The 24,901-nt window shown below is 38.8% G+C and overlaps 2 protein-coding genes across 2 annotated transcripts in view; one reads left to right on the top strand and one right to left on the bottom strand.

Annotated features, from left to right (window-relative positions):
• Nucleotides 1–17,662: 17,662 nt before the first annotated feature.
• On the top strand, nucleotides 17,663–21,738 carry otol1b (otolin 1b). Its single transcript, XM_037678210.1, has 4 exons — nucleotides 17,663–18,092; nucleotides 18,182–18,271; nucleotides 20,686–20,757; nucleotides 20,840–21,738. Exons 1-4 carry the CDS (start codon nucleotides 17,663–17,665, stop codon nucleotides 21,736–21,738), a joined length of 1,491 nt encoding a protein of 496 aa, XP_037534138.1.
• A 1,842-nt stretch (nucleotides 21,739–23,580) lies between these two features.
• Nucleotides 23,581–24,901, bottom strand: part of LOC119410886 (high affinity immunoglobulin epsilon receptor subunit alpha-like) — a 3,727-nt gene continuing 2,406 nt past the window's right edge. The window contains exons 4-5 of the mRNA XM_037677811.1: nucleotides 23,857–24,132; nucleotides 23,581–23,759 (exon numbers count right to left, since the gene is read on the bottom strand). Of these exons, the coding sequence (XP_037533739.1) occupies nucleotides 23,581–23,759; nucleotides 23,857–24,132 (455 nt within the window). The remainder of the gene's footprint in view (nucleotides 23,760–23,856; nucleotides 24,133–24,901) is intronic.

Below are 24,901 nucleotides of genomic sequence, written 5' to 3'. Positions count from 1 at the left end.
CATTATGCATAGTTTTGTTCTTAAAATCATCTTGAATTATTCATATTTTGGATCAAGGGTTTCACTTATTACACATAAAGCATGATCTCTACGTTAAATTTATTTATATGAAGTTGTGTATTTATATGTCCTGGTAAATGCTTGGCTGGTTACAATGTCAATTACCAAACTTTTTTTTTAAATTGTTATTATTTATGTATATCGCTTGTGGCCATAAATAACATGTATTTGTTCTTTTGTTTGTGTCTCTGCCTCAAAGTGATTTTTTTTTATATATTGTACACAGATTTTTTAAATGTACAAACACTTTTTGATAAAAAAAAAAAAAATTTAGTAACATGTTTCCAATATGAAAGAGCTTTTATCCCCCACTAAATTAAACATCTTGTTCATACATGATAGCAACATGTTTCATTCATCAAAGAATAAAGAAATCTGTTAATCCTTGGGCAACAGTTTTCTGTTTTATTATCACCTGCCATCATGAAAGGTGGGCAGTTACGTGGCTGATTTAAGTGTTTGTCTGTCTGTTAACAAAATATCAACCTACTTATGAGCTTTTAATGATACGGTCAGAAAGTTTTCACTGGGCGTACATCATTAACGTTTGGTGTTCAAGATGGGTGCTACAGCTAATCAACCTTAAAATGACTTACAGTGCAGTCTGTTTTACAGATCTAGAGCTAAAAATTTGGTATGGTAGTAGCTGAAAGTCATGTCCAACATTTATTCAGAGCATTAACAACCAGAATCTTTGTTAAAACGTTGGTGTTTTCTTACAACTACTTGTATTTGACATGCTATATTTAGCTTAGCGAAGGATATTTGTTCAGTCTGGCAGGTCAGTTGCTTTGAAATTGAAAAACAAAAGCTTTGAGATTCCACATCTATGACAAAAAAAAAGAAGACTACCACATGAAATGAATTTACACAATAAGAAGAGCCAACAAACCAGTTCTCCTGATGCGATCTCAGGGGTTTTGTTTACCCTGCATGCACCTGGTAACCTCCCATTCCTACAAAACCCTGTTGACTCAAGGCCGATCACTCTTTCAAAAAATAATAAAAAGACAAAGCTGTGACTTCTGTTCTGTACTTGAAGATGTTTTACTTCAACTACACAATAAAAGCCCAGTTGTGTTTGCTTTTTATTTAGTAAATTATTTTTGGATTTGCTCAGCCCTGCATGACTGAGAACCTCCACCAGCATAGCACTTTCTTTGTTCAGTCAAGTGTAATGCAACCGTGTTCCTGTAGAACATGGTTAGACAAATGGGTTGGAGATGTGTAGTGAATAATATCTTGCAGTTATACACCCTGACCTGGAAGGTGGATAAAGTAGCAGATTAAGATGCAGATTGAGGACTGACAGGACAGCTGCGCTTGTGTCGTAACTCAACACTTCTACCTTGTACTTTTCCAGGTTGTTGGAAGACAATAGGGGCAACACCCTCGGTTGTGGACTCAACACACTCAAGCATGTCCCCAAATTCTGTTAGAGTCCACTTTTTCTTTATTTTGTCCTTGACTCTTTATTTCTCTTGTATTTAACTCTTTCCTCCTCTTCTCTGAAATAAAAAGGCAATTTATTTTTTGTATTTTTCCATACCTCCTTCTTCTTCGTTATGGGATTTGTTTTTATCAGGGTGTTTGAGGTCCATTGACCCTGCTCACGTCAGGGTCAGACCCATGAAGGAAGCAGGGATGCCAACAAATTACCGGTACTCTACATTGGTCAGAGCGTTATTCTTTTGATTTTTTTATTTCACAACTATTTAGGATCATCAGAACCTCGAACACATAAAACAAACGTTGTCTTTGCGCAATTAGGAGTTAAAATGTAATAATATATTTTATTTAAAATTAAAGTAAAACATAAAATCTAGTTCCACTTAATAAGGATAACTGGTCTAAAACCAATGTCCTCAACATCTGGATGCAGGGTCACAGAAGGTCATATGCATAACATTTTTTTTAATATAAGATAAGATAAGAAATTTATTGATCCCGCAGGAAATTGTTGTGCCAGTTTCAGTAAAAAGGAACATACACAAGGAATCACAAGACATAATAAAATAACAGAGAATATAAAAATACCATCAATGAAGGTGTAAAACAGGTCAGGTGCAGACAGAAACATTAAAGTGTTTATCGTGGTGCAGGGTTAATTTTATTGTCCTACTTTTAATGAAAGGGGGAGGAGTTGAAAAGTTTGATAGCCACAGGGAGGAAGGACTTCCTGTGGCGTTCTGTGGAGCACCTCGGTGGTCTCAGTCTACGACTGAAGATGCTGCAGTAAGAGTCCAGTGTGACATGCAGGGGGTGTGACGTGTTTTTCAGGAGCTGGAGCAGTTTCCTCAGCATCCTCTGCTCAGACACCTGTCAGAGACTGCAGCTCCACTCCAAGGACTGAGCCAGCTCTCTTGATGAGTTTATCGTCTGTTGGCATCAGCTTTCTTCACCCTGCTGCCCCAGCACACCACAAGTTCATTTACTGTATTTATAAACTTAGAAGGGGACAAGCTTCAATAAGTCAAGGGAGTGGTGGTGAAGAGGTTAGAGGTGAGCCTGTGATCAGAAGGTCACTGACTTGACTCCCCGGACCGTTAGCATCAAAGTGTGGGTGGGAAAGGTAAAGCACCTACACCTGCACCACATTTGCCCCATTCTGGGCTCTTAAGCAAGACCCTTAACCCCCACAATCTGCTCTCCCAGGCGCCCTAGACAGCAGCTCTCTGCTCCACACAGAGGGCTGTGGTAGCTCAGTGGTCTGTGGTTACGTCAGGAAGGGCATCCGGCATAAAAACAGTTGACAAGTCTTGTGCGAGTGAGTTTGTTGTGGCGACCCCTGAAGAAGGGAGCGGCTGAAAGAAGAAGAAGAAGAAGAAAAAAAAAGCTTCAAAAAGTTGAGTAATGAGAGTACTTTTCTCAATAAACAATATCCACTGTAAATAAAAGAAGAAAAAACTAAAGTAGAGCAGAAATGACAACAGCATAACAAATCGCCAGAAATTATGTTCTGGCTTCTGGTTTTAGTGAGCCACCCCCAACATTAAAACACTTCTGGAGGAGCCACTGGGAGGAGTGGGTTGAAACTTATCTCAGTAGTGACAAGGTGTAAAAAGAGAACTGCAGACTCAAATGTACCGGTACTCGTAACACCAGGTGAGAAGGCTGGTGTTGTGTTTACATGTGTCCTGTTACTGTTTCACCCAAAGAATGAGAAAAGGACCAGGAGGGAATAGGGGAGGGGGACTCCAAGCAACTGTTGTGTCTACAGACAGTGAACATGCACAACCCCACTGGTTTGTCGTCATATTTATTATCTGCATCGATTTTATGTCTATATTTTTGATTTACTTCATTTTGTATATTGCTTTGTGTGTTGTCTATTGTTCTGTCTGTACATCACTTTGGTTGGCCTTGTAGCTGTTTTAAGTGCTCTATAAATAAAATGGTACGGTATGGTAACCAGCAAACACACAAGGACATCCTAGAGTGTTCAAATACTGATAAAATGACTTTACTCCAAATAAAACTCCTTTAGTTTTCTGCAGGTGTGCCATCAAAACGAACTCTTCTGTTCAAATATCAAACAACCTGAAAGTCAACAGCAGACTTACTTAGACACCCTCCCCCCCCCCCCCCACACACACACACATACACACACATCCTTGTTTTTTCTCTGTTATGTGAGGACTTGTGGCATTGACAATGAAATCTCAACTCCTTTAAGAAAAAACTTGCGATAACCACTAAAAAACTTACCATTAAATATGACCTTGTGGTTCAATCCTGTAGCCAATGAAGGGAGAACAAAAACTGGTGAAATGTGCTCAAACTTATGAGTTCATGTTAATAGCCAAGCTGCAGCATTTTGTTTGAGCTGGAGATTTGAAAAGGAAGCCTAACTAACCCTAACATAAAGTGCGGTAGTAGTCCAGCCGGGTTGTTACAAATGCATTGACTATTTTTTCAAGGTCAGATCTGGTCAACACAGACTTAAGCTTAGCTATCTGCCTTAACTGGAAGAAGCTTTTTTGTAGAACAGAGTTCATCTGTTTCTTAAAATTAAAGTCAGAGTCTAAAACCATCCTGAGATTCATAACACTGCTTAAGATAAGGCTGAAGAGAGTCAAGATTTACAGGATCAGAGACAGCGGCTGAGCAAGGGCTAAACAACTAAAAAACTTGAAAAAAATCGAAGCCATCCATGCCTTGATGTCATCAAGACATTTTAACAGAGGGCAAATGGAGCAAGAACTGTTTTAAGGACAGATAAATCTGACAATCATCAGCATAACAATAAAATGAAAGGCCTTGTTTCCTCAGGATAGACCCCAAAGGGAGCAGATAGAGTGAAAACAAAAGGGGTTCAAGAATCGAGCCCTGTGGGACCCCACAGGAAAGAGACACTGATGTCGCAGATACACTATTTCCAACCTCAACACAGATGAATTTTAGTGACTACAGAGAAAAATGGCATGATTCACAAGAAGATGTTTATTCCCTTTAAAAAAATAAGATTGCAGGTGGAACCATTTTGGTACCAACAAAACTGCCTGATCCCACAAGTACAGAATCAGGATTTTGGGCTTCACTGGTAGAGAAAACACACGTACAGTTTATTTTATTTATTTATTTATTTTTAATTATCTTTTTGAGAACTGTGCATTGACTTTCATTCATCTTCAGTTCCTTTTAGTCTAACTACTGCAAGTGCATCCCTAACCTTAAGACACCTTAGCCTTAAACATAACCCCAAAATGGCATTTGACCACATGACAACTGGGCTTTGGTCCCCCAAAGTAGCTGTGGGTCCTGGCAAGTTTAATGGATAAAGAGTCCTATTGTGCTTATTGTGTGCAAAACTTCTTCCAAGTCAAAAAACAGCCTCTTCTATAGCTGAAACCTGCATGCCTTGTTTTTATTCTAATACAAAGTGTGGAGAATGCTCAAGATCAACTGCCTTAAACTGCACAAAGACTTTCCAGCATCAAATCAAATAATTTCTCAGCTCGGAGTGAACAGTTTGGCACAACATCAGCATCCTCTCACGCGTTAGTCATTTCTCATCATGAATATAAAATGTGAGAACTTACACATGTGGCTCAACCTTGTGATTCAATGTGAGAACGGATTTTGGAAAATTGTGTTTTTGAGGTGAGAAAATAAAAAATCAGTTTTATTAACGACGAAGAGGGCAGCACTCTGGAGATATAATGTATTACAGTGCCATTTACCAGGTTTGTTTGAGGAATCATTGTTTGCACAAGAGGGTGAGTGAGTATTTGTCTGTTGTAGTTTCACAGTGGAACTTGATCAAACAGACTTTTATCTACATCTTTTCTTGTAATCTTTACAATCAGCTCTAAGGAAAATAGTAGCCACCATTCATGCTCCCCCCCCCCCTCCTGAGAAACAAAAATTAGAAAAAAGTATTTTGATTGAAATAATACTATTTCTCTACAAAGGTTTTTCACACTGAGACAATCAAATAAGCAAACAGGAGGAATCTAACAAAAGGTTTTAGAAATTGCATTGCATTTTATCACAATAAATCACATCTATAAAAATAAAGCTGTGCTTTTGGGATGGATTAACATTCTTTAATGCCAGCCATCACTTACTTTGGACTAATCTCTGAGCGATCGAAGCTTTGCGCTGTGACATTTAGATATATTCTGGAATGATACCACTTTTACTGATTAAACACAAACAATCCAAGTCGCGACACACCTTAATCTCTACTCTCTGATTTATGAATAACTGATTATGAACGTGGACGTGGCTGATAAGATTTGCAAGATGTCAGACCACAGCTTGAAGCAGGACTGAGGCTGGATGCAGTCGGCTGATTTTCACCACAAAAGAACATAAGTGCAGATTTGTTCTTTTAGTAAGAGCTGCAGAAGAATAGTGTGGCTTAACTCAGTGAATGATAAATTATTTGTAGAAAATACAATTGTAACCATCATCTGGATAACTGAATTGCATCACATCATGTAAACCAGGGATCTGCAATATGAGGCTCTGGAGCCACATGTGGCTCTTTGGTCCCTCTGTCGTGACTCTTTCAAGCTTTGACCAAAACTAACGTAAAACTGAATTTTATAGGATGTTATACCACAAACAAAAAATAACTCGTTTTAGCAGTTTCCTGTCATTTCCTTTGCAAATATGTGGATACTAGTACTAATACACAGAGTAAATATACTCACTTTAACTTTATGTTTTATTACTTGAAAGCAAGATACTCGATTTCGCCACAAAAACAAACAAACAAACAAACAAAACATAAGCCTGCACAGTTCATCGTTTTAGTTTTTTTAAATTTGGCAAAATAATATATATATATTGTTTTTTCTTTACAAGAATCAAGTCTTCTGTGATAGACTTGTGACCTGGATATGGGTACCAGTGACCCCCTGCAACCTGAAAAGGAAAAAGCGAGTAAAGATGGATGGATGGATGGATTTTTTGGATTTTCTCTTTTGTTTCAAATTGTAAAAATATCAACAAATGTTAACAATCATTAGATGTTTTTAGTTTTATAATTTCACAGCTACAGGCAAGAAAAGCCCCTCTAAAAGACTTAAAGTGGCCCATGGGCCACCAGTTGATAATGACAATTGTAGCAGGTTTTGTGGCTCTGGACACGTTTAATTTAGTGAACTAAAGGGCAGAAAGGCTCTTTTTTTTGCAGATAGGCCCTTTTGATCCTAAAGGTTACAGACCCCTGATGTAAACCTTCCTTTTAACTGCAAAGACTAAAATAGGTCTGCCACCAGGTGGACAAAACAGAAATAACAGGTGTGGGTTTTTTTTGCACATTTTTACGCAAACAAAAGCAAAATGTCACAGATTACAGTGCAAAGAGTGATAGGGTACAAAAAAATAAAAATCATTTTTAGAATTGATCTCACTTTTCCAGAGCGAGGTGTTAAATATTAACGGAAAAGAAAGAAAACACATATGAGTGAGTGAGCTGCTGTGAAGGAATGTTTGACTGAGTATCAAGAATTTTCCTGTGAAACTCACAGCACAGACACAAAGATGTGGACACCAGACCTGCCTGATCCCTCCAAGGTTCAGGGAGTCTGTTAAGTGAGATAAAACTCAACGCTGGGGAGGAAAAATAATCAGCTTAGGTTTTACAACGAATGGTGTGAAGGGGAAGACACACATCGTTGTTTAATTTTTACATTTATGACAGAATACACTAATTTTCTTTAACGTAGAACCTCTTGTGGAGTTGAAAGTAGGAATGCATAAAGAGAAAAACCAAGGGAAGAGTTAACACTCTCTAGAGGCAGAACCTGATTTCTTGAGTTCAACAAAATTGTCCATTGTCTTGTATATTTGCAGGGTAAAGACTCATGCACCTCATTTGGATGCACATACTCACACCTGATCACATCAATACCTCAATTAAATCTTTTATTAGCCAAACCCCACTTCTATAAAAGTCCTCATTGTGTTGTCACATATAAAACTTTAAATATGAGAACCGCAGCAGTCGCTAAGTTTAGTCAAACATTAAGAATACAAACAAGGGGAACATTTGAGGCTCACACAATCTTTATGACTTTCTGATTTTGTGAGCCATATGCACATTTATGCTGTTAGCCATGAGTTGCCACTTCCTGCTGTGCTGTCCCACCAAATGTAGACTTGTAGTAAACTTTACCATGCTGACAAATTTATTATCATAAATAAAGAAACATCACCATGTTTCTGATCTTTTTGATTAAGTCAGCTATTAAAGGCACACTAGAGCCGAAGTATAGTTTATATTTTAATCATATAGTTTTTAAAATGTTCGTCAACATTCCTTTGACTGATGGAGGCTATAATATTAATACATAAATTTTAAATTCATTAAAAAACGCAAATCCCACTGAGATCACAATCTCCATCTTTTAAAGGAGGCCTGGCCTGAAGATGGTCTAAACATGCTTGTTTTTTGTACTGTGGGAGGAAACTGGAGTACAAGGAGAAAACCCACGCAAACATGAGGAGAACATGCAAACTCCACACAGAAAGGCCCCAGACCTAGAAATTGAACCCAGGACCTGCTGTGAGGCAACTGTGCTAAGCCGTTGTGCTGCCATACACATATTCATACCTTAAGGTGTCATTTATCCATCCATTTTCTTTACTCACTTCTCCTTTCCAGGTTGCAGGGAGCTGGTGAGATGGGGGACACCCCTGGACGGGTCACAAGTCCATCTCAGGACTACATACAGACAAATGAGACAAACAGCCATTCACCCTCCTCCTCACTTACATCTAGAGACGATTTAGAGTTACCAGTTAATCCAAGATTCATGGTTTTTTGGTCAGCGGGAGGAAACTGGAGTACCTGGAGAAAATCTGCAAACTCCACCTAGAAGGACCCCAGGCCAGGAGACAATTTTGCAACTTTTTTGCTGAGCGAACCACTGCTTCACTGTGCCACCGTTACCCAAATAACACAAAATGTTAATCTTTGTCTACAAATGTAAATTAAAATTGCAGATTTTCGCATTACACCATACTCCCTGAATGAATATTTATTTATTTATTTATTTAATAATTTATTCATTTAATTTAATTTCCAATAAAAACACAAATACAATTTCAAAAAATAAAAAAAATAAAAAAACAAATATAAAATGAAAGGAAGCAGAAGAAGAAAAATTCTTATCATATCTGCTCCCTCATAAACAAAATCAATTCAAACCATCAATTTAAACATAAACATTCATATATAATACAGCAAAATACATAACTCATCAAAATTTCATACTTAACAAAATAGATATTAATCAGTTATATATATTGTTCCAACAAAACAGTTTTTATCTTTTTCTTAAATATAAACATTGACTTCACCATTTTAGCATCATCTTCCAAACCATTCCACAGACTCATTCCCTGTATAGTAGTAGACCGACCCTTTAAACTGGTTCTATACTTGGGTTTAACAAAAATATCTATGCCCTTCAAATTATAACAACTCTTCCTTTTTACAAAATATGTTTGAATGTTTGATGGTAGCATGCAATTCTGAGCTTTAAACATGAATAAAAAACATTATAATCCACCAAATCATAAAACTTAAGTATTTTCAATTGACAAAACAGAACATTAGAAGGGTGACAATAACACTTTTTTGTTATAATTTTTACAGCTCTTTTTTGCAGAATAAAAATAGGCTTTGTTATGGTTTTACATGCTGTACCCCAAACAGTGACACAATAAATTAAATGCGGGACTACAAGTGTATTATATAGCAAATATAAAGCATCATTGTTTAATAAGTCCCTTACTCTGTATAATACTGCATTTGACTTAGATATTTTAATTTTTACAAGATTTATATGCTGTTTCCATGACAGTTTATCATCAATAATTACACCCAGAAACTTTACTTCATTCACTCTACATATCTCAGTACCATCAATTTTGAGAGAAAAATCCAAAGTTATCTTTTTTTTACTAAATATCATAAAATTTGTTTTTATCAACATTTAATGATAACTTATTTAATTTAAACCAATCTTGTATTTTAACAATCTCTTTGTTTATCAACTCAAACATCTGTTCCATATTTTTACCCAAACAGAAAAACGTTGTATCGTCAGCAAATAAAACACATTTGAGGATGTCAGATACTTCAATTAAATCATTTACATATAAAATAAACAATTTAGGTCCAAGTACTGAACCTTGTGGTACTCCACATAAAGTTCTGCATAAATTAGATCTTACATCATCCATCTGAACAAACTGCTTTCTATCCCTCAAATAACTGCTTATCCACTGTAAAGCAAGACCTCTAACACCATACTGATTTAATTTATCAAGCAGAATTTTATTGCGATCCATCTTGAACTTTTAATATAGCTCTGTAAACAGCCCATTTAAGCTACCAGTTTATATCAGTTTGTGGAAATGAACACGCTTTTAGAAAACATTAGAGAAAAAGAAAATGGAGGACACATCTTTATATTGTGTACTTGTTGGAAAAATGATCTCGTTCACTAACGTTTGTTCAAAACAACCATTTTCACAGCAGGTGAAGATTTTTGACCGGTGTTTACAAGGACTGCATTCAGGACAGGTTACATACATAAACATACATAAATGCATATGCATGGAAACATTGTTGTGGAATCAGCCGCGAACAGTGTTATTCGCTGACTTTTATATCATCAGCTGCTCAGTGGAGTTCAGTGGGTTTTCCTTGAAGCCAGCTGCAGCTCATCTCACAACACTCTTCTGTCTGCACAAATAAGGTTCATGGGCGTAAAAGAGACATCACGTGTAGGCCTCCAGTAAGAGATTAGAGTGTTTTGGGAGACAATCGAGCTGCTTGTTCTCAGGGCAGAAGCAAAATATGTTCTCAGCAACAGTAATTGACTGTAACTACTTGTAGTTTACTGCTGCAAACTGGCTTTAGCTACAATACCCATCGCTGCACCCTGTATTCACTGGTTAACTGGTCATCATTAACTTCACGCAGACTCCCACACTGGTACATTTTCATCTTTAAATCACTCCCTGGCCTGTTGCCTTCATACATCTCCTCCTACATGTCACTTTGTCAGTGCAGCTACAGCGTGCGCTCTCGAGACATCATTACCTGCAGCGTCCCCTCAGTGCAGAATTTGGCCAAAGGGTCTTCTCTTACTCTGCTCCTGTAACCTGGAACACCTTACAAAAAGATCTGAAGCTCTCGACTTTAACCTCTCTAAGGGATTTTAAACAACTGTTAAGTTCATGGCAAAATTCAAGGCAGACATGTTCCTGTTTTTAGTATCTTACACCGTTTTATAATGTGGCATATTTTTTATTTTCTTTTATATCACTTATTTTATATATGAAGGGCTGATGAAGCCCTCCGGATAGAGGGCAAAACATCTTTCCACAAAAAAGGAACTGTCCAGATGACGTGACTGACCATTATTGGATTTCGTACCTGGATGATTGAGCATGAACTTAGATGTCTTGAACCACTTTGGCTGTGGCTGCCTGCCTGGGAGGAGTCGACAGGGGACAGGCCAGCCCCCAGAAACCATCTTATCACCAGCAAACTGGTTGGTCCACTAAAGGAGTGTCTACTTAGTGTGGAAAACAGTTTACGTGGGACTCCTCAGACTGATGAAGCCCTCCAGTTAGAGGGCGAAACGTCATTCCACAAAAAAGAAACTGTCCAGATGACCTGATTGACCATTATTGGATTTTGTGCCTGGATGATTAAACATGAACTTCGATAAATTCCTTTATATACTTTTCATTTTATATGCTTTCATATGAATGTTTATTTGTGTGTGTACCTCATTTATGTTTTTTGTTTAAAACAGGTCTCTCTTGTAAATGACCTTGTGACTGAATGAAACTAACCTGTGCAACAAACATATAACCTGGACCAGCTGTGGCTGAGTGGTTAGAGCAGTCGTCCTCCAAAGTGAGCGTTGGCAGTTTGATTCCACCAGCAGTCACATGCCGAAGTGTGCCTGGGCAAGACACTGAACCCCTCATTGCCTCCGATGTGTGTCCCATCAGTGTCTAAAGCTCTGATTAATTTCTACAGATTCAGATGAGTTTTGTATAGATCTAGTAGAGTGCTGTATGAATAGATAAATGAGGGCACAGATTGTAGTGTAAAGCACTTGGAGTATCTTGATTAGATAGATAGGTGCTATATAAGTGCAGTCCATTTACCATTTATAAATAAAGGTTGAATGAAAAAAACCCCACAATAAAACATTCCTTGATTGAAAATTATCTGACACCTCACTTATACAGTCTATGTGTTATGACTTAAACAAGTTCTCCAACTATTACTGGTTCTCTTATCATCATTATTATACTGAAAACCTTTGTGACATTTTGCCACAGTTCTTCAGTGTCGTCGGGTACACAATGTCCGTTTAAGGTGAATGTGACCCATTTTTAGAAAGCCTCACATGAAGGACTGCAGATTGCTGGCTGTGTTGGACGTCAAAGTTTAATACAAAACTTGGATGCCACCATCAGAGTATATGTTAAAGATGAGTCTCAGCTATGACCGCACCAGATTTTAGCTCTGTATTTATAAAACTGACCGAGTTATAACCATGTTTGCCTTTGTTAAATCAATAAGCTCTGGCGGCCATCTTGAATCAGATTAATTCAAAAAGTTAAGGATTTGTACATCTATGTCCAAGGATTATGTTCTGAGAGTTTCTTTCAAAAATGTCCTGTGTTTCGGGAGATGTTTTACGACAAACACACTAACACTGTCGCAGCTGGTAATGAGGAATGCTAAATCATTTAATTCAAGATGGCCATACCTGATCGACCTCAGCAAACACAAAAATGCCTATAACTCAGATAATTTTACAGATACTGAGCTCAAATCTGGTGTGACTGAACCCAAGTCACCCCCAGAAGATATCCCTCGTGTTGACAAATCACCCAATATCTTTGTTTAAAAGGTTGGTGGTATAAAACACTAGCTTTATTGCCACTGTCATGATCTGTGTATTTCCATTGTTGACTGTCTTTGTGTTTAAGATCTGGTTTATTTCTCTTTTTGGTTATAGTGTGAATGCTTAGTAAGCATTCACACTATTGTGATCCGTTTTTCTTCCATACATTTTCAGTGCAATTCTCGTCCCATTGTTTTTAAGCTATTTCAACAGATCATATATAAAAATGTTCAGATCTTTCATGATAATCCTGCTTTGACTTTTGGTATTGATGCAACTTTAGCTTTTTGAAATATTTAGCCATTTCTGCCATTTTTTCCTCATAGAAAATGAATTGAGCTCATTTTACATCCATCAGACCTTTAGGTCTGTTTACAACCTTTTACTGCTCCTTTCACATTTTGTAATGCTCCTTTCAGCTCATTTATGAAGTTTCAGCTTTTTCTGCTATTTCAGCTACTATTTAGTTGTTTTTATGCTATTTTTTTTTTTAGGTTTTTCAGCTAATGCCAAAATTTTTGCACTAATTTAAACCTTTTCAGCCTAATTCAGCAAAAATATGCTCTTTCCACGTCCTTCTGGGAATTTCAACTTCTTTCTGTCTTTTAAGCTACTTTTCACCCATTTTTTGTACTTAGTTCATCTTCTTCTTTTTTTAAGCTAATTTCCAATTTTTCATGCTCTTTCGGCTTATTTAAACCTAATTCTGCAAATGTGTGTTCTTCCTGCATTCTTCTGCTAACAGGCTTGTGCTTCAATTCCAAGTACTTTTCAGCATGTTTTAGCTAATTTCAGCTGCTTTTCAGCAAGTTCTTCAGAAATAAGCATTCACACTGCATTTTCGCAGGAAATGCATTTTTTCTAGTTGTGTTTTATTTTCTGTATCTTGTGATCCTTCTTGTGGTCTTCTTCTCTGTGTTCGTTTATTCCATTATTCATCTGCCATCAATTAGCTGTATGCTCCTCTGTGTTTGTTCAGGCCAGCCTGCCACTCTCGCCTCTTCTTATTCAGCAATGAGTTCAGCTGCATTCAATCTCCCACTCATCCTGAGTCCTGATATATTCAGTCCCTTTTCACCTCCATGTTCATTATTAGCCTTCATGCCACATCAGGTTTGTTTTTCCGCATCTTTGTGATTTGCGTTTTGCTGCCTCTTAATTTCTATTAAATTAACATTTTATTTTTTAACTCCTAGAGGTGTTGTGCACATTCTGGGCCTAATCCTTCCACAAATCCGACACAGCCACTGGTTTTCTTGAGTGTTACAGGACATTGTGTTTGCACAACCAACTTCAAGCAAACACGATTTACCCTAAAGAACACAAGTAAACTTATCATTTAAAATGCTCATTAGGGACAGAATGAAAGGAAAAACTAATTATGTACTTTGATAAGTAAATCCAGAGCCAACATGGTTCCAGGGTCTAGATTTTCCTCGATAAGATCTCAGTAAAGAGCAACAAAACCATCAGTAGTTTTATTGGTGCTTGTGAACGCGATGGGGATAATCACAAAGAGTACCTCTTTTTTTCTGAGTACTACCTCTAACTCCCTTTAACATGCTCAGCACTCACTGCAGCTTCATGAATAGGGTTAATGTAAGTTAATACTTCTCCATCCATCCAAGTCATCTTTGGTTCTCTCTCTGCTCGGCTGCTCCGGCTGTGTAAGTTAACTCTTTCCTGTTCCAAGTGCTATAGTAATAGCGCTTTAGAGTGTGTGGATGGAGGCTGAGGGCAGAGCTGGTGTCAGTGCTGAATCAATGGGCAGGTGAGCAGAACCTGGGTCCTCTGTGACTAGCCGGGCACTGTAAACTGACCGCTGCTGTTGTGTGTGGTCTGAATAGAGTTGATGAGGTCAGGCATGGCCAAGTCCAGAGGAACCAATTTCTTTCTCAGGGCATTTCTGCATATCTCACACTTCATCAATTTGTCTTTATTTTTAGGGGGGGACTTAAAGACACTTCAATTTAGCTGCTGAGAAAAAGGAAGAAGACAAGCATGGCGGTGTTAGAAGAATAAGTAGTAGACGTGGGTAAAATAGTTAAAACTAATCAAGCTGTTGCTTTTAGTGGCTTTTACTTAATTCCTTCATTCCACCATCAACCCTCTCTAATTCCCTAAAATTTCATTTCCCGTCTCCCTGCTCACTTTTAGCCGGACACAGATCTCTCCAGGGACACGAGGTCTTTGGTAACTGAGGCATGTCCACTTTTCAAACATTCTTTGTCACTGGCAAGTCAAGAGTTTCAACTAGACAGCTACCAGAAAATCACTTTTCGACAAAAACCTGATGCTATCTGGTTACTCCGTAAGAATGAGTCATTGTCCGGCCACACAATCATAGTTAACATATGTCACTGCCAGCAACCTTGAGAGTTCATGTGCAGAAAAGTCTGAGATCAGGCAAGCTTTGCAACTGCGCTGATTTAAAAGGGATAAGCTGGTTCATTCGACAAACAGCTCAGGTTTAGCAGCTCCTGAGTGATTATCGGAGCTCTTTAAGCTAAAGCTTTCCTCTGGATGTTCACCAAATATCGGTAGATTGAAAATAATGAGCTCCCTGTACTACGCGCCAATGTCTAGATCTGGTAATAAGTCATTCTAATTAACAGTTACAGATTTTATAATCAACACCAACTTGGAATATTCTGCTTAAGGTTGCACAAACCTTTACCCTTTTCGCTTGCAGCCACAACCAAAGTGTGTCCAAACCTCTGCATGGAAAAAAAAAATCCACTGGCCTCTGTTTCGGACCTCTCTTTGCTTGGCTTTGTCCCACGTTAAGAGTCTGGATAGAAGGAATGCCTCCCATATCGGGTGACCCATTGCCCCACGGCCTTTGCTCCTTGCCTAACCTGCAGTGAGGGAGTGCTCATGACGGGCGCTGTATTTTGTGTCACAAAAGCACCTTTCTACACAACAAGGGTACAGAGAATGGGCTACTACAGCACAGTGGTTCTCCTTGGGTCAGTCCGCCTTAGTGGGATTTTAGACCTCCCCCTTTGCTTCGAACATACACCCTTATTTGTGGGATGTTCTTTCACCCAAGCCTGGCAGAGCTATCAGAGAGACCTGGAGCTCCTGGTGCTGATTCCAAGACTTGGTAACTGAGGATAAATGACTGTACTACTTATGCATAACTGGGTGAGTCTCATCAACTTTGTTGAACATTTAATTTTAAAAAGTAATACAAGAGTCACCCAATAAAGCCAATCATTTATCTGCATTTGTTAGTGTGTAGATTGTTATACTAACTAATTTTTATTTATTTATTTTTTACTTATTGATACGCAACTTTACTTTGGCTGCTCCCGTCTTCAGAAGTTGCCAAGGAACTCGCATGAAATATTTGGCAATTGTTTTACACTGAATGTCATTCTCGATCGCAGCACGGGCTCGATCCTGCAACCTCAGGATTACAAGACCGCGACAGTGACCGCCGAGCTACTGCAGCGCCCTAAACATTACTGACACATAGCAAAATGTTTTAATTGGCTACATGTAATAACTCAAGTTAAATGGAAGTTGGTTTGGCCATCGGAAGTTAACGTCAAGTTTACAGTATGATGGGTTTGAGCTTTTAGTGATTTAGTTGAATCTTGATTTTATTTTCCAGGGTGGAATGATTAAACACACAATTTCAGTGGGTGCACAAGTGGATTTTCTATAAATTAGACATACAGCCTTGAATATACACCTAAATATTTTAAAAAGTGGTGCTGTTGGATGTCTTTTAACTTCACAAAGCCAAGATCTCGGGGGTCAAGATGGGGTAGAGGTAGGGCAGCCAACCCGGGACCCAAAAGCCGCAGGCTCAATCCCCAGTCATTCCCACACGTTGCAGTGTCTCTGAGCAAGACACTCAATCCCTAATTGCTACAGCTTACATAGCTGTGCACTGCTCCACCTGGGTGTATCCCAAATGTGATGAGTTAAATGCAGAGAACTAATTTCGCCATTGTATGGGAACATATAATGATGACAACACATAGCACTTATCTTGTTTTACCAACTAACATCTCACTAATCATGACTGACTGCATCTGCTACGTTTTCTTTAACAGTATTCATTAGATTGACCAATATTCAGAACAATGGGGAAAGTTCAAGGAACTCAAGTGAAAGTCTAAAAAGAGAAGTTATAGATTTACACAAGTTAAAACAACATCAGATCTCAAGACAAACTGTTCAAATAACTGTGCATAAATACAAGGTAGGACGTGTTACCACTTGGTCAAGTTTTGGAAGAAGAGCCAAAAGATCAGAGTTAATCCTGAATTAAGATATTTAGGATAAACTCAGGAACTACCAAGGCTCAATCATGCCATGAACTGGAAACTGTTGTAACACCAGATTCACTGTGCACAGTGAAGTTTCTGAGAGGTTTTCAAGAAAAAAGCCTCTGCTCCAAAAGCAACACCTTCAAGCTCAACGAACAAGCCTTCTGGAGAACAATTTAATCATCAGACCAGACAAAGATTCAGTTATTTTGCCACAATGACAAGAAATAAGTTTGGAGGAGTCAGTGCGAGGTTTTGAAACTCAGGATTGTACCAGCTGCCAAGCACGATTGTGCTGCGGTACTGGTGCATTTACAAATTGGATGGAATAAAAAAGACTACCTTCAGATTCTACAACTTCACCTCAGATCTGAGAACTAGACAAAAAAAGTGTTCCAAAAGGAGAAATACCTCAAACCCACATCACATTTGATTTTTGAAAAGAGAAAGTAGGCCTACCTAAAACTTTTACCTCAACCCAATTGATAATTTATGGCGTACACTTAAAAATCAGGCTTTTACCAGGGAACCAACCAATTTAACCAGATGTTAATGAGTGTGCATGCACGTATCTGAGTATTATCTTGGTGTTAGTTGGAGTAAAGTCACAATAAATTCAAACTCATGGGATCAATTTTTGTTTATCTATTGTAGCTATGCTATACAACTGTTAAAAATTTTTTTAAACCCCTAAATTAATGACATTCGTGCCCATGATGAGTGAAATTAAATTTCTGATTGCAGCTGTATGGAAATCATTGAAACGGTCAGAGCTGATTCATCAAAATGTTCTTTCTGTTTGTATTTAAACTTGGAAGAGTGAGATTTGCTGTCTGTTTTTATAACTGAGTTTTTGAAGCTACTCCCGAAGGAACATTCTGACAAATATGAACGTTTTCCCCCAGATTCTAGTCAACCATGAGGTTCATCTCCTGCCAGTCGACTCTTGTGGCTGTATTTGTACTGAGTCTCATTGTGATGCTCTCAGCTAAAGCGAAGACTACTCAGAAGCCAAAGTACCTGTACACAAAGAAGCCTATCCCTCAGGTCACCGTGCACAATCCTGTCACCACCAGCGCACCCAAGACTTTGAAGATAGTGGCGACCCCAAAACCTGTGCAAGCTCAGCCGCGGCCCCAGCCCCAACCACAGCCCCAATCGCAGCCCACCACAGTGAAGACCACATACCAAAGCCATCTGTTTCCACCGTACGCTGAAAACACTGAACCTCCTGGTGTTGGCCCTGAGAATTATACCCTGGATTACAACGAGTGCTACTTCAACTTTTGCGAGTGCTGCCCACCTGAAAGGGGTCCCATAGGCCTAAAGGGGGAAAGAGGCATAGCTGGTATTAAACTCACTGATAACATGTTGATATGTTTTAGCATTTCTGTGCAACCACGGCTCTTTGACCTTCACCTATTTTCACTTATAAAGGGGCCCAAGGTGACATCGGCCCCGCGGGACCAGCTGGTTTACCTGGACCACCCGGCATGAGTGGTCCCATGGGCTTTAAAGGAGAAAAAGGTAACGTCAATCTGGTTATATGTAAATTTAACTTGTCTTGTTGTAAACTGTATTACTGCAGTGTTGTGGTGGTTGTAATTAAATAGGAAACAACTGTTAAACACAAAAACATCATTACAGCAACTGTACCATTTGTTAAATGGAAACAGTTCTAGCTTTTTAAAGGTTTTTCAACGTTTATACTTTAGCCATGATTGGCAACGTTCATATTTTCTATCCAGTTCATTTACACGTGAATCTCGAAAAAAAATAAATAAATTGTGTAAAATGTTAATTTTTTTGTCAGTAATTTCAGAAATTGAAACTCACGAATCATATAAATATATTGCACACAGAGTGAAATATTTCAAGACTTTATTTCTTGTAATTTGGATGATTATGGCTTACAAATAATAAAAAACCAACAATCAGTGTCTCAGAAAATGAGAATATTCCACAGCCATGGTACCTTTGGCAGTGTGGGCAGGAGCCGAGTCCTGCTGGAAAATGAATCAGCATCTCCATGAAGGTCATCAGCAGAAGGAAGCATGAATGGTAAATGGACTTATATAGCGCCTTTCTATCTTATTGAGATACTCAAAGCGCTTTACAACACAATCTTTACCCTCGTATAACCATTCATACAGCACTCTACTAGATCTATACAAAGGATAGTCAGAGCTTTATCACATTCATATGGGATGGGACACACATCGGAGGCAGTGAGGGATTCAGTGTCTTTCCCAGGGACACTTTGGCATTGTGACTGCTGGTGGAATCGAACCCCCAACTCTTGATTTGGAGGATGACTGCTCTAACCACTCAGCCACAGCTGCCCTGAAGTTTCTAAAATGTCCTGGTAGATGCTGCGTTGACTGTGGACTTCAGAAAACACAGTGGACCAACACCAGCCGATGGCACGGCCAAAAACCATCACTGACTGGAAACTTCACACTGGACTTCAAACAATGTGGATTCTGGATCTCTCCACTCTTCTTCCAGACTCTGGGGCCTTGATTTACAAATGACATGAAAATTTACTTTAATCTGAAGAGAGGACATTGAACCACTGAGCAGCAGTCCAGTTATTTGTCTCCTCAGCAGGTAAGACACTTCTAAAGTTGTCTCTGGTTCAGGAGTGGCTTAACTTGAAGAATTAAACATTTGTAGCTCATGTCTAGGAGTTAATCAGCTGATTAGGGTGAGACACCAGGAGTTTACAGTATTGAACCTCTTCACAATATTCAAATTTTTTGAGACACTGAATTTTGGGTTTTCATTACTTGGAAGACGTAACTATCAAAATTACAAGAAAGAAAGGCTTGAAATATTTCACTCTGTGTGTAATGAATCTATATATTATATGAGTTGCACTTTCCGAAGTGAATGACAATTTTGTCCATGATATTCTCATTTTTTTAGATGCACCTGTACATGGCATAACAGTATGCCGTGCTATAAACAGGAAAGAGGGCAAGTGGGAGAAAACAGCAGGACCAGGCCAAAACAAAAACAAAAACTTGTATACAGCAAATAAATATCTAAATATGTAAAATTAATGTTCCATAGGAAAAGGTAAAGCAACGTATATAGCAAGACATGAGAAATGCATCATCCTTCAGCTAAACATCCGTTGTGCTAAGTTTTTAGCTAAGAACTTTTTAGGAAGCTATTTGTTAGTCATACAATAATGTTTTAGTCAAACTGTTAGTAATCTTTAACTAATTCAATTAAATACATAAGAACTAAATGAGTCATTGTGATAAGATGCTCATCACATACATAAACTACAACAGTTTGCAAGGACAAATTGTCTTTGTGTCAAGCTGCAGGTAACAACGTGTCTAAAGATCTGATTCAATAGAAATCTTTGCTAAGTTGTCTATAAGACACAAAAGTGCTTCATTTTACGAGTTCAGCCTTTTTTTTTTTTTTTTGCTTGATCAATCCAAAACTCAAAGTTAAATCTGTCTTAACATCAACTGAACTGTAGCTACTCTGACAATGGTAAGGTGTTAAAAATGTGAAAGTGTAGCTAAAAGATAAAACAAAACCAACATTGAAAGACTTCATTACGTTTGAGAAAAAAATGTTTACCACTTTACTAGGTTTAGAAGAAAGTCCAGTTCCTAAAGCAAAATAAAGATGCTAGGAATGGCTCAATATTTTTGCACAGTAAAAACACAATCTCAGTGGCAGCAAACCAGAGACGGGCAACAGCACCACCTAGCCTCTCTTACCTCCATGGACCTAGTTTATTCAAGATAAAAGACAAAAATAAATACATAAAACAGAAACACTGTTTCTAGTATTGAAAAAACATTTTTCCTCATAAACCTTTATTTTTTTATTTTTTTTGCACAGTAGGTTGGTTAATCTTGATATTTTTAGCACCCCTCAAAAAACTATGATGCTCACTTAATTAAATTTCACAGGAGACAAAGGTGACAAAGGAAACACTGGTATTGCAGGGACACCAGGACTCGCGGGGAAACCAGGACAAAAAGGTACTTCAAATGTATTTACTTTTTAATTGTATGTATTGTTGTCCAATTTTATTAGTTCTGACTTAGCGTTTTAACTTTACAGGTGATGCTGGCTACAATGGTGGAAAAGGCGAAATAGGGTTGGATGGTGCCAAAGGTGAACGAGGGGAAAAAGGGGAATCTGGCCAGAATGGCACTGCTGGAGAGAAAGGAGAACCAGGACCACAGGGACCTGTTGGACCTCCAGGAACAGCTGTTGAGCTGGGTCCCAAGGGAGAGAAAGGAGATAAAGGAGACTGTGGCATATTTGGGGAAAGAGGGCCTAAAGGTGATCAAGGAGAACCTGGACCTTCAGGTATTCAGGGTGCAATGGGAATACCAGGCCTGCATGGCAAACACGGCACCCCAGGTCCTGTTGGCATTCGAGGCGACCCGGGACATCCTGGACAACAAGGAGAACCAGGAGTACCAGGCTCTCAAGGACCACAGGGCATGAGGGGGATATCTGGGCCGAAAGGGGATAGAGGTTACCCTGGGATGAGAGGGGAGCGAGGCTTTCGTGGATTAAAAGGAGCCAAGGGATCTGGGTATTCTCAGAAACGGTCTGCCTTCAGCGTGGGCATCTCCCCGAAAAAATCCTTTCCTCCCTCCGGCTTCCCGATCCGCTTCGACAAAATCTTCTACAACGAAGAGAACCATTTCAACATCACTTCCAACAGTTTTACGTGTGTCCACCCTGGAGTGTACATCTTCTCCTTCCACTTCACCGTGCGCAATCAGCCACTGAGAGCGACGCTGGTGGTGAACGGGTCGAGGAAAGTGAGGACACGGGACTCTCTGTATGGTCAAGACATCGACCAGGCGTCCAGTCTGGTGGTGCTACGGCTGGCAGCAGGCGATCAGGTCTGGATGGAGACGTTCAGGGACTGGAATGGGGTGTACGCCAGCAGTGAGGATGACAGCATCTTCTCTGGGTTTTTACTTTACTCAGACAAACCCTGACCTTCACTTGTTTAAACTGACAGTATGACCCTCAGCTGGACTGTCACCTCCTGACCACATTGAAGAAAACACCAAATACCGATGGTGCTATAAGCTGCTTTAATACGTGTTTTCATTGCCTCATTCTCATCTAGCTTCTCATTTTTGTCCAGCACAAGCTGAATCATGGAGAATGTGCATCACTAAATTGGCTTGCATTCCAAAGTTTTGGAAAAAGTTCTTACATAGTCTGTTAGTGCTCAGAGTATGTGTCGTGAAGGACTCAGAGCTACTACCACAGAAAGTTTTAGCTCAGTACCTGTAAAACTGACTGACCTGTAGCTATCTTTGTGTTTATTAAAGTTGACCAGCTGTGTCCGATCATCTTGAAATGGGTTAACTCCCAAAGATGTTTAGTCGTATGTTACTTTCTGAGTTACATTAAAATCCACCCCATGAGATATTTGCTAACAGACAAACACACAGAAATAGGCGATTATATGATTAACAACTTAACACAAATATTCTCATAAACTTGCAAAAGCATCCCTTCTTAAACAAAATGAGGTATATAGCAATATATAATGTAAAAAATTATTCTTTGTCCGTTAACCTTGTATTATATAACAAATCTTCAAGCTTCATTTAAACTTTGAATTATTTATTTATACTTCCAGTTGTTTTGATCCCACGACCTGTTCTCAAGCTTTATTGTTCCTCATCTAACCCTGTGTCCTTTTTTGTACACTGATCTGCTTTACAAACTCTGTTACACTTTCTATCACCTTGATTTTCATGTTATTTTCTATACTCAGAAATGATGCAAAGATGTGATATTTGTCTTAGTATATAAAATATGTCCGTGTGACCTATTGCTATATTATTGAATGTATTGTAAATGTGGTTAGAATGAGTGTATCTTTCTATAGTGGAGCATATTCTGATATTTATGTACAAAGTTTTACTACACAGTAGAGTTGTAAAAATGTGTTCATTTAAAATAAAGTCCAGCAGTACGTTTAAAGTATGGAATGCTTTATTTGATCAAAAAATATGACAGTGGTTATTGTAATTTAATTCTCTTAGTTCTGCAGATGTCTCTGTGAAGTTGGTGAAGAGGTAAAGCACTAATTCAGATTTTTTTTAAGTGAGGTTGTGTGGAAAGTTGATGAAGAGTTAATATCTTACCTGTTGCAGATGGTGCCTTAAACAAACTCAGTATGAAGAAATTCAACTTGACTCAAAAATCTTTTTGCAGCTCATACAAATAAACCTTTACCTCATCATCAGTTCCTCATTACGTAGCTAATCCAGCAGATTTACCAGGACACTGCCGCAGGAACTGCCCCAGCCTACGCTGAAAATGCTACAGCTAGCTGCTACAGCTAAAAGTAACAACGTAATTCTATATAAATAATCTTGTAATGTGGAACAGGTGGTGATGTTTATAAAAGGTTTAGAGATCTTACTTAGGTCCTATCCCTCCTCGGACTAGCTGTTAGCTCATTGATCCAATCAGTTATCTACAACACGTAAGATATTAATTATTCATAACCTCTCGACAGAACCACACTTAAAAAGATCTACACTAAACATCTATTAATAGGTTGTTTTCGCATCAGTGTGCAATAGCAGAGCATTAATAAGTGTGATCGATTTCAAAAAGCTGAGCTTTGAAATTTAACTCTGCAATGTTTGACGATAACTTGCCCAAAAGAACAAAGTCTAAACTAAAGGAAGTCCAGATATCGGCAAATTATTCAGATGAATCATTCCAGGAAACACTTCAAGGCCTTGGAAGTGGAATTTAGTTTGGAAACGGGTCTGTAGATAGCAGACTGCTTGATATGTGTCGTTTGAACCTCAGTGAGGCACCAAAGAGTGTGTGGAGTCCTCTGTGAGCTCTTTCACAGCATGAGTCTCAGTGGAGAGCTGGGGTCTTGTTACATGAGCTGCAGCAGTCAGGATGTGTTCTGGGGGTGATTCTGCAGGAGCTAATGGCATGTAGCTTCTAACGTGAGGCCGTGGAGGCAGCTGGATTTCTGTTGGGTAAGAGACAAAGTAACCATGATTCCACCCTTTTGACAATTCAAGAGGTAAAAGATTTACATACAGTAGGCTACATTCACTTTAAAGCACCTGCAACTTTTCCAAAAGGTTTGGCCTCACTCCACCTGAAGAGACCCAACAGTGGCACCTTGGCCCGGCAGCTGTACCAGCCCGGAGCCCGTCTGACCACGTCATGATTCTCTGAGGTCGCTGTTCCCAGACGGATGTTGTTCTTGTAAAAGTAGTAGTTAATCGGAGGAGCAGGAGCTCGAGCGTTGTACTGGACATGGCAGATGAGCTTCATTTGATCTGTTCTCATGTTGACACTTTCAGCAACAATCTCCAGCATCGGCTCAGACAGAACCTCTGAGAGAGATTATTAGAAGGAAGGAAGAATTACACACAGGCTAGAACATTTGTGTTGTTTAAACGCCTAAAAGTCAGCAGTTGTTTAGTTTTGCTTAAACCAAAAACGTCCTTTTTTCTTCATTAACACACTGTTAAACTGTTTGTTGGCCAGAAATAATGACTTCCCAAGGACTAAGCCATCAAGTCACCAAATCACTGCCGATGGCCAGACAATATTCAAAAACCAACTATTTTACTTGTTGACCACATAAAGAGATAGTCTGGTCATTTTGAAGTGAAGTTCTGTCAAATAGTTATCAATATTTCTGCAATATATGAATATAATATACAGTAGACCCTCGCTACTTTGAGGTTAGTTTATCGCGGACGCACTCTATCGCAGTTTTTCAAAATAAGATTGGACATGACACACAATTGGCTGATTGATGAATGAGCCTCATGATCGGCATGGAATTTTTATTTAAAATAAATTATGTTAAATTAGTTAGCACCTGCTGCGTCTTTGTGCAGCCCATACTGCAGGACAAGCTTCCTGATGCAGCTGATCAGATGTTCACTGTGCAATGTGGAGAAGTGGGCATGGCCAAGGGCTCTTGCAGATGGCAAAAAGCAGAGGAAGCAGGGAGCTCAAATCATGACATCCTGTGCACTTTTAGAGCGATTGGAGTTTAGAAACATTGTTTAAGATATTGCAAGTGTGTGAGAAGACTTTAAAACACCTTTATATATATATATATATATACATATATATATATATATATATATA

The sequence above is a fragment of the Nematolebias whitei genome, chromosome 6 (genome assembly GCF_014905685.2).
Source record: "Nematolebias whitei isolate Nwh7 chromosome 6, NemWhi1, whole genome shotgun sequence".
NCBI classification, from domain to species: domain Eukaryota; kingdom Metazoa; phylum Chordata; class Actinopteri; order Cyprinodontiformes; family Rivulidae; genus Nematolebias; species Nematolebias whitei.
Note: the sequence above shows the minus strand (reverse complement) of the source record. Positions and strands in the feature narration are given on the sequence as shown.